General features: G+C 39.5%; 1 protein-coding gene across 6 annotated transcripts in view; it reads left to right on the top strand.

The window, feature by feature from the left end:
* The window catches only part of anks1b (ankyrin repeat and sterile alpha motif domain containing 1B), a 227912-nt gene that overhangs the window by 100838 nt on the left and 113461 nt on the right, over window positions 1–13613 (top strand). For all 6 annotated transcript variants that reach the window (XM_046859927.1, XM_046859928.1, XM_046859929.1 and 3 more), the window contains one exon: window positions 11537–11670. In XM_046859927.1, coding sequence (XP_046715883.1) covers window positions 11537–11670 — 134 coding nt within the window. The remainder of the gene's footprint in view (window positions 1–11536; window positions 11671–13613) is intronic.

The following is a 13613-nucleotide window of genomic DNA, read 5'->3' on the forward strand; positions in this document are numbered from 1 at the left end:
ATGTAAAATGATTACAAATGATACAAAATAAAATTTTTATATAAATTTATATAAATAAAGCATTATTTTCAACCATATATATTTTTTAAAAGGAACCAGACAAATATGCTGCCTAAAGCATTTGTCAGAATTTTTCCCTACATAATAATAATAATAATAATAATCATAATAATAATAATGCGCAAAATTATACGGTACAGATTGCGGCTCACGTTTTCATGTTCCCAGTGTTCCCTTCCAGGAACTCGAGTTGCATCAGAACGCTTTGGGAACGCGGCTGCATTGTCCATGCTCTGAATAACGTGTAGTCAGTAAAAATTGGAGGCAAGCTGTCACCGGTGGGGAAAGTATAAAACGCATTTTGAGTGAAGCCGGCACCAGCTTCTGCTTCAGCTTCTGCTTCAGCTTCTGCTTCTTCTCTGTGTGCTTGTCCCCTTTAGGTAAATGGTAAATGTCCAAAAAGCAAGCAATTGTTTTGAATGTGCACAAAGCACAGCCCATGCGTCGCTTGCTTGGGAGCGGAGCACGCTAAATCTGTAGCTTACCCTGTCCGAGATTTCTGACAGGGACAAAGCCATGGATTGTGTTTCAGGGCATGGCCAGCTCCAGAGAGCTGCCTCCTTGGTTTCCGCCCGGTCTCGTCACCGGCAGACCGGAGGTCAGTCTCGAGAGACTGATACCTTTAAAAGAGCACCTGGATGCCTGGATAGTTCTGCCAGACGTGTCTTGATGGGTCTGCCCCACTCTGGTCCGAAGCTAGCAGGCTCTGGTCATGGAACAAGAAGTAGACACTCTCCTGAGGAAGGAGGCCATCGAGGTGGTCCCTCCGCCAGACAGAGTCCGGGTTTTACAGCCAGTACTTCATAGTTCCCAAAACGGACAGTGGGTTGCGTCCTATTCTAGATCTATAATAAAAATAAATTAAAAATAATTAAAAATACTGACCCTCAAGAAGATCCAAGGACTGGTATTTCAGGGTAGATCTAAAGGATGCGTACTCTCATTTACCGATCCTCCCTTCTCAAAGGAAGTTTCTGAGGTTTGCTTTTGGGATCAAAGCATACCAATAGCAGGTCCATACATTTGGTCTTGCCTTATCACCCAGCACCTTCCCTACATGCGTTAGATGTTTGAGGTTTCTATTCTGAGTCCTCGTCTTGGGAGTCCTCGGTCTTCGCATAGTGCTAACAACGAATCGCATAGTGTTAACAATGAATGTGTCCCTCACAGGGTCGGAAGCATTCATGAGTGGCCACTCTGCGCAAGGTCTATGGGACGGCCCCCATTTACTAATGGCACATCAATTGCCTAGAGATGCTGGCTGGACTTCTGGCTTTGAAGTGTTTTCTCCCGGACCTCAGATCCGGGCACCTCCACCTTTACGTGGTCAAGCAAATCTGGTAAAGGTTTGGACATGTTCACATCTCTAGAGATGTCGCACTGTCCCCTCCATGAGGAGGTCATATGCTGCGAGATGGCGTCTGTTCACTGTGTGGTGCACTCAGCACCAATTCGACCCAGTCCAGGTTCAGTGCTGGATTTCCTGCAGGAACAGTTCACAAATGGGTTGGCTCCAACCACTGTTAAAGTCTACGCTAGCTGTTTCGGAGTATCATGCCCCCATGTCGGGACATTCATTAGGCAGACCCGCTCCTGACCAAGAGTGCCTCAGTGGGACCAGACCAGGATAGATTGAACCTCCATTCGGGGTCAGAGCGCATTTGACCCAGAGTGCGACAGCCTCTAAGGCTTGGTCCTCTGGAGTGTCCCTCCAAGACCTCTGCATGCTGCAGGCTGGTCCACCCCGCTCACCTTTGTCAGGTTTTCCAACCTTCTGGCACTTTTGTCCTTCGACCTAGCTGTGCTCTTTCACACTAGTCAGGGACTGGTCAGTGTGATGGTATTAGACTCTCGTTCCCAAAGCGGCTAGCAGCTAGAGTTCCTGAAAAGCAGCTAGAGTTCCCGAAATGGAATGTCTCTAGGTTACGTATGTAACACTAGTTTCCTGAGGGGACTAGGAGCTGCGTCTCTATGCCACACCTCCTCCTCTGTTACAGAAGCTGGCGCCGGCTTCACTCCGTGTGCGTTTTATACTTCCTGGTCATGGTGTCACCCAGCCGGTGACAGCCTGCCTCTACTTTTGACTGGTTACACACATTATTCAGGGCTTGGACAATGCAGCCGCATTCCCAAACTGTTCCGACTCAGCGTCTCATTCCTCAGGGAACTAGGGTTACATTCGTACCCTAGAGGTTCCCACACATGCACCGCGTGATAAAGAAATTTCAGATGGGCAGAAATTTTTCAGATTCAAATTTCTGCTGTGGTTGCATTAACATGTTCGGAGATGCGAGGTTGCCGTGGAAACAGTCCGGGCAAGTCACCTGTGGGTTGCCATGGCTCTGCTGCAGCCGAGCTAAGATGCCTGTAGGCAGGCTGATTCACACCTGCTGCAGCGAGAGGCTTTGTGTGAGTCAGGGCTCACCATCACACTGTTTATATAATGCTGTAGGGTGCTGTGAACCGTGCGTGTGTGTGTGTGTGTGTGTATGTGTGTGTGTGGTTTATATTAGAAGATACAGACAGTATTAAAGATTATTTATAGGGATTTCTTCTCCTGCCAGACATCATGAATGAACACAGTGTATCATTCGAGGGATAGTATCTCGTATTTTTGCGTATCAGTTGGCGCAGTCAGCATGGTGGCACGAGGGCGTTTTCAAGTCCATCGCTTTAATCTGGTGAACCACATGAGATAACTGCAGCCAGTAGGATACTAAGTTTTAGTGTATCACAGCATTTTACAGAGTTTTGTTTTTGAATTATACCAATTTAATGCACTGCAAAAATAATCGTCTAAATATAAGAAATGCATGATTTAAGAAGATACAGACTAGATACAAGTTCAATGACCTGCCAAGATCATTTCTTAAAATAAGGGTTTCTAGGGTTAGGATAAGAAAAATATGTCTTCAAATAAGTATTAAAAATGTATTCCAAGCAGCTGATTTTGTCTCATTAAATTTAAAACTAGCTTGTTTATATATATATATATATATATATATATATATATATATATATATATATATATATATATATATATATATATATATATATATTTTCAACATGAGAAACTTTATTCAAACTACAGAAAAATGTTGTACTTTGTTTACTTTAGTGTATAAAGAACAGTTTTGAAAATAATAACCGTACTGGATAATGTTAAGAGTGGGGTGAATTCATACTGCAGACTCCTAAAATTTGTTGTTAGGATGTAAATAAATGTGTTGAAATAAAACAAGCATTTGGAATAAATAATATTAATGAAGTCCAAAGTGTAGTTAATGAGAGCTTTATTTTACCTTTAAACCAATTATTACAGCTAAAATAAAGTTTAAAAGATTAATCTATACTAACTAAGAAAAAAGATAAATAATCTTAAAACATTTATAATAATAACTATCTGCTCTTGCATAGTATTTTATTTTCATCAATTACATTTTCATGGCTAGAAATAAGATTGTAAGTCTTGACTAGATGAGGAGTTTTTGCAGTTTAACCATTATTATATAACCAAATTATATAACCTGTTTGTAGACTTTTTATTTGGCCATGTTTTATTTCAAAATGAACCGAGGATAAAACATCACTTAAGATCTTCTGGATCAAGACCTGCAGGCTTTTTTCATCATAAACTTCAAGTTGTTTTAAGCTGTTGCTTTAACTAATCAGATTTCAAGTTAGCGACACAGGGGCTCGCTAGAAGGTGTACAATAATGTCTGCATTTTCACGTCCTTTGATTGATGGTCAGAGAGCGCACTAGTCAGATCTCTCAACCTGCATCTGTGGCAAACTGCACAAGCTCAAATCTATTCGTGTGGATTTACAGTAATGGCTGTTTTTTTCATTCTACAACGTCCTAGCTGTAGATTATTGCATGGTCAGCAATGACAAGGTAAAGATGCCTTTGATGTTTACAGTCATCATTTCAGTTAATTTTCAGGTTGGCCTTAAAGTCCATAGAGTCTAATGGATCCTAAACTTAGATCAGGTTGGATGTTTGAGCACAAAATGAATTGTTTGTAGAGGCTGTACATTTCATTCCACATCCTCCTCTCTGTGACAACCCTACAACAGAGAGCTATATGCACTGCTTTGCAAACTATGGTATCTTTCTGTCTGTATGTCTGTCTGTCTGCCTGCCTGCCTGCCTGCCTGCCTGCTTGCCTAGCCATCCCGCCCGCCCGCCCGTTGGTCCGTCCGCCCGCCTGCCTTTTTTCTGTTTTTGACTCAAACTGCCATTCTGTCTTTCCCTGTGTATAATGACGTAGTCCATCCATCCATTCATCCATTTATTTATCCATCCAGTAAACTGGGCATAGAGGGTTACTGGATGTAGAAGAGGACGCTAAGTGCCCCTGTCTGTGGTAGGATTGAACATCCTATGTATTGCCTGTACCCCTCTGTACATAGCTTCATTCTGCTAAGTGAATATGAGTGTGTTGAGCTTGCAGTGTTGTTATCCATCAGTGAAGACAAACGCTCTAATGTGCACTAAGCGTCTCCTTCACCACCTACTTGAAGTGAAAATGCAGTTCCAGAACGACGGAAAAGAGTGACACAATCTCATTGTGGTACGCTAAGAGAGGCTGACAGTTTAATAAATTATGCAGTGCAGTTTAGGGCTTCATGAATATTCCAGTTTCGTTTGCATAAGAAAGGGAAAAGAAAGCGACGGAAAGAAGGGACTCCAGAATTCACGATATGCCCTTGTTGGTGTGTATGAGGAGGAACACTAGCAAGATATAGGAAGAAGTGTGTGTGTGTGTGTGTGTGTGTGTGTGTGTGTGTGTGTGTGTGTGTGTATGTGTGTGTGTGTGTGTGTGTGTGTGTGTGTGTGTGTGTGTGTGTGTGTGTGGACTTATTTGAAGTTTCTGAGTTGGGTTTACTAAGGTGCTCTTTACCATGGTCATTTTCTTGTTATTTGTATATTGTTATAGTGGGCATTCATTTGAAAATCCGGATATACATGCAAACTTAATGATTTGTTGAAGGCCAGTTTGACCCCATTAAAAAATGGACTAGCAGCTAAATAAACTGATATGCTCAGAAAACAACTCAGAAATTAACCTCAGCTGTAAATGAGACCCTGATAATAACATAAAAAATTATTTCTCAATCTGGAGTTCTTTCTTTGCAGTTTTTCCTGTATTCAGTTTAGACTAGTTTGTTAACTGATACCAAACATAAGCAAACTGTAATAGAAAAGGTGAACAATTCGCTAGCTATTTGTTCATTACAACTACATAAGTTTTGAATGAATTATGCAAGTTTTTTAATTTTTTATTTAGCTACACTATATTGCCAAAAGTATTGGGACACTTGACCTTTCCTGCCATATGTAGTTTTTCTCTAAACTCTTACCACAAAGCTGGAGGCACAGAATTGTATGGGACGTCTTCGGATACGGTAAAATAAAATTCTGCATTCACTTCAATTTGGAAAACCCAAACCTGTTCCAGTGTGGCAATGCCCCTGTGCCCAAAACGAGCTTCATGAAGATATGTTTCACATAGTTTGGAGAGGAAGATCTTGATCGACCTGCTATAGAGCTCTGACCTCATCCCTACTGAACACCTTTGGGATAAATGTAAACACTGACTGCACCCCAGGCCTCCTCACCTTCTCACATCCTTACCTACATTAGTACCTGACTTTACTAACACCCTTGTGGCTGAAGAGCACAAATGTCTAAAAGCACATACAATACTTATGATCAGGTGTCCACAAACCTTTGGCAGTATAGTGTAGGTTAACTAGTTAACTTATTTGAATTGAACTCAAGAAAGAAATAGAAATCATGGAATATAAAAGTTAACCTTTCCATTCTGATGTTTATTTAAAATAGTTTCTTGCCATTATTTTCACTAAGAAGTTAACTTCTTAACTTCTTAGTGAAAATAATGGCAAGAAACTATTTTTAATTAAAACCATTTTGATTGTTGTTTATAAGTTTATTTTCTTTACATTTGCTTCTTACATTACTTTTTACTACTCAAATTATTTTGTACCTAATGTCAGCTAGCTAAAACAGACCCAGCATAAAGCTTAATAAATTTTTTTTAATGAAAGTATTCTGACGAAACTGGTAAACTTCTACAAATTGTATGATTATAATTTAGCCACATGTCAGCATTACCTATTAATTGATAATGCTGTTCCTTGCCACTTTAAATTAGCATTGTTTGACATGATGGAGATTGAGGATGAGTTTCGTTTTGAATCTGTTTTTTCTTCCTTAGATCATATTAGGGAGTTTTTACATTTTAAATTTAAACTTATTTATTTATTAATCCAACCTAATTCCATTGTAATTCCTTTGTAATAGAAAATGTCATAATGCCCCCATTAAAATTACTGACCAGAAGCTGCATGCATTGAGAAGATCCTCAAAAAGGTCTGCAAAAAAGAGACGTATTACAGAAATATTGTTTACGCTTTATGACTGGTGCACTCAGCCCTGCAGATAAAGTAGTCAGAGAAACCCCAAAGTAGTCAGAGAAACCTGTTAATTCCAATGTTCCTCACTAGTGGTTAAGATGTTGCACTATGTACATATATATAAATTCCTTCTTATGAGCAAGAATGACATCTCGATGCCGGGTCAGCAGGTGCTCTGATCGAGCTAATATCAACCAGTCCTCAAGTCAAGTCAAGGTAATTTCTATAGCGCTTTTCACAACAGACATTGTCTCAAAGCAGCTTTACAGAATTTTAGTCGATATAGTTGAGTATGTGGATGCCTCGGAGTCTCAGCGGAGCCTCAGAGAATGCATGAGAGTGCATGGCCAAACGGAAGGACCCGATGTTGGTAAGCTTTGGCCCCAAAAGCAAACCTTAGGAACTTGCTGTATGAAGGAAGGATAGAGTCATGAAAATAAGTGTCCTTCAGATCTATGGTGAGAAACCAGCCCTCGGACCTGAATTAGGACACAACCTGTTTCAGGATGAGCATCTTGCACCTTAGTCTTAATAGAGAGCAATTCAGCTGACCTAAATCTAAAATAGACCTACATCATTCTTGGGAACTATGAAGTACCGGCTGTAGAACCCAGACTCTGTCTAGTAGTGGGACCACCTTGATGGCCTCCTTCCCTAAGAGAGTGTTTACTTTCTGTTCCATGACCAGAGCCTGCTTGGGTCCCACCAGAGTGGAACACACCTTGTTGAACCTTGAAGGACGAGACCTGAACTGAATTGAATATCCTTTTTTTATAGTGCGCAAGACACATTGAGATACGTCCGGCAGGTGTTTCCAGGCTTGCCTCTGAATAGTGTCCTCTTCGAATTGAAGATTGGTTCTATAAAGTTTTGGAGTAAGAAAGAGAGCTTTGAGGATGGATTTGGACTGTAGTTCGCTTCTGATCACCATCACTGTACCCCGCAACATTGTTTATCTGTAATTAATGGACATTCGGTCCAACCCAGATGAGGATGGGTTCCCTCTTGAGTCTGGTTCCTCTCAAGGTTTCTTCCTTGTGCCATTTCAGGAAGTTTTTCCTTGCCATGGTCGCCACCGGCTTGCTTGTCAGGGACAAACTTACACATATTAAGAACATATTATTAATTTTTAGCACCACATTATCTGTGTAAAGCTGCTTTGAGACAATCTTCATTGTTAAAAGTGCTATACAAATAAAAATGAATTGAATTGCTAGATAATCTTTCGAGATTGGTGTCTGGTATGCCTAGAGCAACCTGGGCGGTGCCCTGCGGCAGCCCTAGGGGCCTTCTGAGACAGCGAGCCCCCCAATCCACTATGGAGGCACTCACTGGAGATCGTCACACCCTGAAACATCCAGCTTGCTAAGCGGACGTTGTTTTTTGCTTCTCATCTCGCCAAACAATATCTAGCTTGGCGACAGCATGACTAACTACCTCCAGGAGCTCCTCGAAAAAGACTGGATGAGAAGGGTTGTCAGCGGATTCTCCGGCACTCTCCTCACAGGGGAAAGAAACCGGCGAATCCGCAGACAACCCTTCTCAGCCAGTCCTTTTCAAGGAGCTCCTGGAGGTAGTTACTCATGCTGTCGCCAAGCTAGATATTTCCTTGGACAGATTACACACGTGATTCAGAGCATGGTCATGGACATGGTCATGGAAGCATTCCCAAAGCGTTGTTGATGCAGCTCAAGTTTCTGAAAGGAAACGTTCATATACAGAGAATGCATTGATTTGCTTTGCAAAGACCAAATTTTATCAAAACTTTGTCAGTTGTACTGGATAGTCAGTGCCACTGCTGATGCCCAAATTATTTTTAGGGTCTGCATAATTTGCTGATGCTGGAATTAAAGATAGGAATTGACCTTCCCTTAAGCAATCTATTTCAGGTATTTTGATTCCATAGAGATTGGTGAAAAAGATCTGAGGTGCTCTTGACTTGCCAGATTAGCTGCCATCTTATTCTTAAAGTCTGATTTCTGTGTTTTGGCCCAGTTAATGTTCGAAGTTTAGGAAATAACATTAGACAATGGTTCCAGCTAGAGGAGCCCTTGTGCACCTCAACCACCACCACATGGCATGCTGGAAGAAGTGATGTGCAATAGTAACAAATCATGTAGGAACATGTAGGGAAGCCTTATCTGTTCCATCAAGAAGGGTTTATAGTTTATCCTAAAGCAACTTGGGGCAAGATGTCCATTTGCTACAGTCATTGGTCACTGTTTATTTAGAGCAGGGTCTTTAAACTACAGGCCGCAGGCCGAATGGGTTCTGCCCCCACATTTGAAATGGCCCTCTGAACAATGCCAGAGACATTTTAATTATATGTTTTACACATATAATTTCTGTATTTGATAATAAAGGTCAACTTTTGAATGAAAAGGTCCCTCAGTTATTAATAGTGGTTGAAGCACTGATTCCTGGAAATATCGGCTATCAGCAAAAATCCATACAGTACAGATTTTTCCATTTTCATTTCGACATTCTAAGTGCGGCCTCTAGAGGCGAATCATTGATGCCACATGCTATTTGTTTTTACATGCAAGACTACGTGCTGCACGGAGAGCGCTAAATTATATTTATAATTTATAATTTTTTAATTAATAATATATTTATATTTATTACTGAATATATTCATATTTATTTCCTATAGCACATTTCAGTACTGTTTAATTACTTTTAATTTAAAAGGTTCCTAAACGTCAACTGCTTAGTTCTACAGTAAGTTGTTATGAATAAGGGCATCTACCAAATGCCAAAAATAAGGAAGAATTGCAATGCTACCACATCCAGAGATGTCCTATGCAACTGTGTGGTTTCAACATTGTGGTAAAAGTTTGCAGAAGAAGCTCAACGGCTATAGAAGTCTGGTATGGTATGTTAGCACGGTTTTCATGATTCCTTGCACTAAGAAAAGAACAATTCCTTTATATATTTCCAATTAAGTTGTTGACCTTACAAAAAAAAACTGCAGAAATCCTGCAGGATTATTATGCAGGATTTTCAGCTCATTTTCTTGTAGGAATATCTGCAGAAATTCTATGAAGAAAACAATTTTATGTAGGAATTACATCCCTGCAGGTCTATTTAAAACAATTCGTGCAGGACTATTGCGCAGGATGGATATAAAGTTATGCATGGGTTTGCAAATTGTCTTCTGCAGGATATATGCAGGTGGAATAAACTCACAACAAAACAATGCATTTTCACAAATTATATACTGTAATCTATGGTGATTGTCAGAGCAGAGCGAAGCAGAGTCCAATTTACAGACAAGTTTTGCTAAAGCCTGGTGACACCTACTCATTTTTTCTAAAAAAAAAAGATAAAAAGAAAAAATGCATTAATTTTTTACAATTATTTTGTATGTGTTTGTGTGTGTGTTTGTTTGAGTGAGTGACAAATTCTTACCTTGCTTGTAACTTGTGTTCACTTGAGTCCTGCCCTGATAAACTTTATTGGAACATCTGGGAATCTTTCTTGTACTGTCTCTAAATGCAATTTCACTTATCAATGATTACAATTTTGCACTGTAATTGCAGTTGTTACCTCAGAAATTTGGAAAGTCTGGTGCTCATCAAAATGTTTTCTGAGGTAACAAAAAGGAGGTGAAAGAAAAGGACAGTGCAGTGTACACGTTACCTCAGTTTTTTTTTTTTTGTTACCTCAGAAATCAGTCCCTATGTATGTATATTTGAACAGTTCCTAAAAGATTTTCAATTATTTTTATATTATTTTTGAATTAAAAAAGTGTAATTTAGAGCACTATAATGATAAAATGATATAAAATTATATTTATCATTTATCATATATGTTAAAGTATATACTTTAAGAATCTGGTTGGTGGCATTTGACCAGAGGTGGCAAAGTACATACATTCTTCACTTAAGTACAGATACTCATGTTTTAAAATACTCAGGTAAAAGTTGAAGTACTGACTATATAAAGTGAAGAAGTTTGGGTTCTGACATGTACTTAAGTAAAAAGTAGCCATTACTACCACCTGTTTTAGTGTCACGCTGGTAACTGGACCTCACATCATATAAATATAATAATATATCGTCAATCGATTAAAATATTTATTTGCAAAATAAGAAATTGCTCATTTCTATCTGTTCTAAATGTACCATATATCAATACTTTATGTTTTTAATACTCTAAGCAACATGAACATGGAGAAATATGGATGCTTTATGCAAATGTATGTTTATTATTAGTGAAACCAAACTCAACATAGAGCATGAAGACAAAATATTCCTGTTTTAAAGTGTTTTAAAGTTAGTTTAAATTATGTAAATCATCAGGACACCAAAAGGAATATTTGCTATGTTTCCACACGGACAGTTAATGAATTGATACCGGAGCAACTATACTGATTTGAAAAAAAGATATTTAACTTTGAAATGTAGTGAAGTTAATGTAAAGGTCTCCGCAAATAAAAATACTTCAGTAAAGTGCAGATACGCAAAAAACCTACTTATGTACAGTAACGAATTACATTAACTTCTTTACTGTCCACCACTGATGGTGAATTCACAGACTGACTCCTTTTCGGAACATAATTTATTTGGAGCGGGATATCTGTTCGTAGACGCTGGATCTATAAAATTATCCGATTTCGCTGTGATCTTGAAATCAAGTAACTCCTTCTGAGCATAGATCAGCCACAGAGCATTAATTCCTCACTTCTTTGATTGTACACTCTGCATTCTATACACACCAGTATGCATCATGACTAGTGCTCTGCCTCGGGCTTTCTCAGTAGTGTGAATAGTGATTCTGAGTCAAATTAGAGCTGTAAAAGTCCTTGATGGATGAGGTGGTTCCTCTCACTGTATACACTCTGTTCATTTGATTTGATGATGGAGATTAACAGGGCATTATCTGTCTGTCTGTCTGTCTGTCTGTCTGTCTGTCTGTGTATCTATCTATCTATCTATCTATCTATCTATCTATCTATCTATCTATCTATCTATCTATCTATCTATCTATCTCTCTCTCTCTCTCTCTCTCTCTCTCTCTCTCTCTCTCAAGGCCACTCTTTGAACGCTTCGACTGGCGATGTGGAGCAGCGTAACCATGGTGATGACTACAGCAGCCTGACTCCAGACTGTTCCCCTCCCTCTCCTGGTACTGCACTAAAGAACATTGAGAGAGTTATCCGCCCCAGGTATACACACACACACACACACACACACACACACACACACACACACACACACACACACACTCTCGTCTTTGTAACCATTATATTTAATGTAATTCGGTTATTTTACTTAATGGAACTTTCTGAGATATAAAAGCACAGGGATGTCTACACACACACACACACACACACACACACACACACACACACACACACACATGCAAGAGAATGTCTAAGATCACCTTAACACTTCTCTGTATGTCTTGTTTGATATATAGAATGTGTTGAATTCTGAGTTCAGTTCAGGCTTCTGTAGATAAGCAGGATACAGACTTGCTATGTGTGTGTTGGATTTCATTTAAGTTGGATACAGTCTATAGATTTATGTTAAAAATGTAAATATAACAAAATAAATCAATACAAATTTGACGCATTACCCATGAAGGTCCAGCTCAACGTTTTAACACCATTACAGAGATCCAGCATGAATCAAAGAAGTTGCTTGAGATGCTTCGAAATGAAAACATTTAGGACACATTCAAAAAGTAGCAGGAATGCTGGGAGCGCTGTACTGGTGTGTGATCGTGTGATTCTGATCGTGTGTAAACATAGATAAATAAAGTAGGTGTGCTCACTTCAGGTTTAAATGCAGCCTTAAAATCAACCTAAAAACATAATCAGGATTTTATTGTGGTGCATGATTCCTGATATGACACCACAGCATCCTCATCACACGATACCCTTTACAGGCCAGATGTTATTGGATACCAGATTACCTTCTAGTTCTAAATGATATTTTATACGAGATAATACACTATACAGTATGGTTAAAGTTTGGGCTTTTCTGAACATCCCATTCCACACATAGTTTCAATTTGCTGTTATAATAAACTCCACTATTCTGGAAAGATGTTCCACTACATTTTGTGGAGATTTCGCTCAGCCACAAGGGTGTTAGCAAAGTCAGGTACTGATGTAGGCGAGGTTTGGAGGCCTGGGGTGCTGTCAGTATGCAATACGTCGGCGAAGTCAGGTCCCTGCATCCCTGCACACCATAGCTGTCGGGGAGGCACAGAAACAGAGTCCTGACTCAGGATGTTCTGGGGATTTGGCTGTGAAGTGGCACATTGGACCGCGTTACTCGGTGCCCGCCCTGCCCCGGCTTCCTCAGGGACCTGGCCAGTTTTATTATGGCCAGTGCCTTTTTGTACCCTAGAGCGGGTTACATTCCTAAGGTGCCCTCGGTCGTCCCATGACCTTTTAGGCTACAGGCATTCTATCCTTCTCCGCTTCAGAAGCTGAATGCCCAGTATAAGCACTGGACACTTATGTCCACAGTAGACGTCAGCTTTAACATTCATGACAAAGGTGTTCAGTAGGGTTAAGATCAGAGCTCTATAGGAGGCCACTCAAGATTTCCCCTCCAAACTATGTAAAGCATTCATGTGCACAGAGCATTGCCATGCTGGAACAGGTTTGGGTTTCCAAGTTCAAGTTAACGGAAAATTTTATTCTACCGCATCCAAAGACAATTGTTTGCCTCCAGCTTTGTGGTAAAAGTTTGTAGAAGGACAAAAATACAAATAATTGTTAAGGAAAATAATGCAATGTGTGTTTATGTGAACATATAATCTAAAATAAGCAGATGTAGTTCATTTAAGCTAATATTTATGGTGCAAATATAAAAAATGTAAAAACTGCAAAAGAACCTCGACGTTAATGTAGCAACTTCCTTAGGCTAACTCTTCCTACAATTGCAGCTGACTTCAATTGAAGGAAAGATTTTATTTATTTATTTAATCTTTTGTCCATAAAGTTCACCATTAGAGAAAAAAACACATAATATCATTGGCATCACTGGGCACAAAAATTCAATAACTAACCTGAAATCTTATTCACCTGATTTTTGCATTCTTTTAAAGCTTACTTTAGGAGATTTTTATGCTGATGTCAGAACAAGTCTAA

The sequence above is a fragment of the Silurus meridionalis genome, chromosome 10 (assembly GCF_014805685.1).
Source record: "Silurus meridionalis isolate SWU-2019-XX chromosome 10, ASM1480568v1, whole genome shotgun sequence".
Lineage (NCBI taxonomy): Eukaryota > Metazoa > Chordata > Actinopteri > Siluriformes > Siluridae > Silurus > Silurus meridionalis.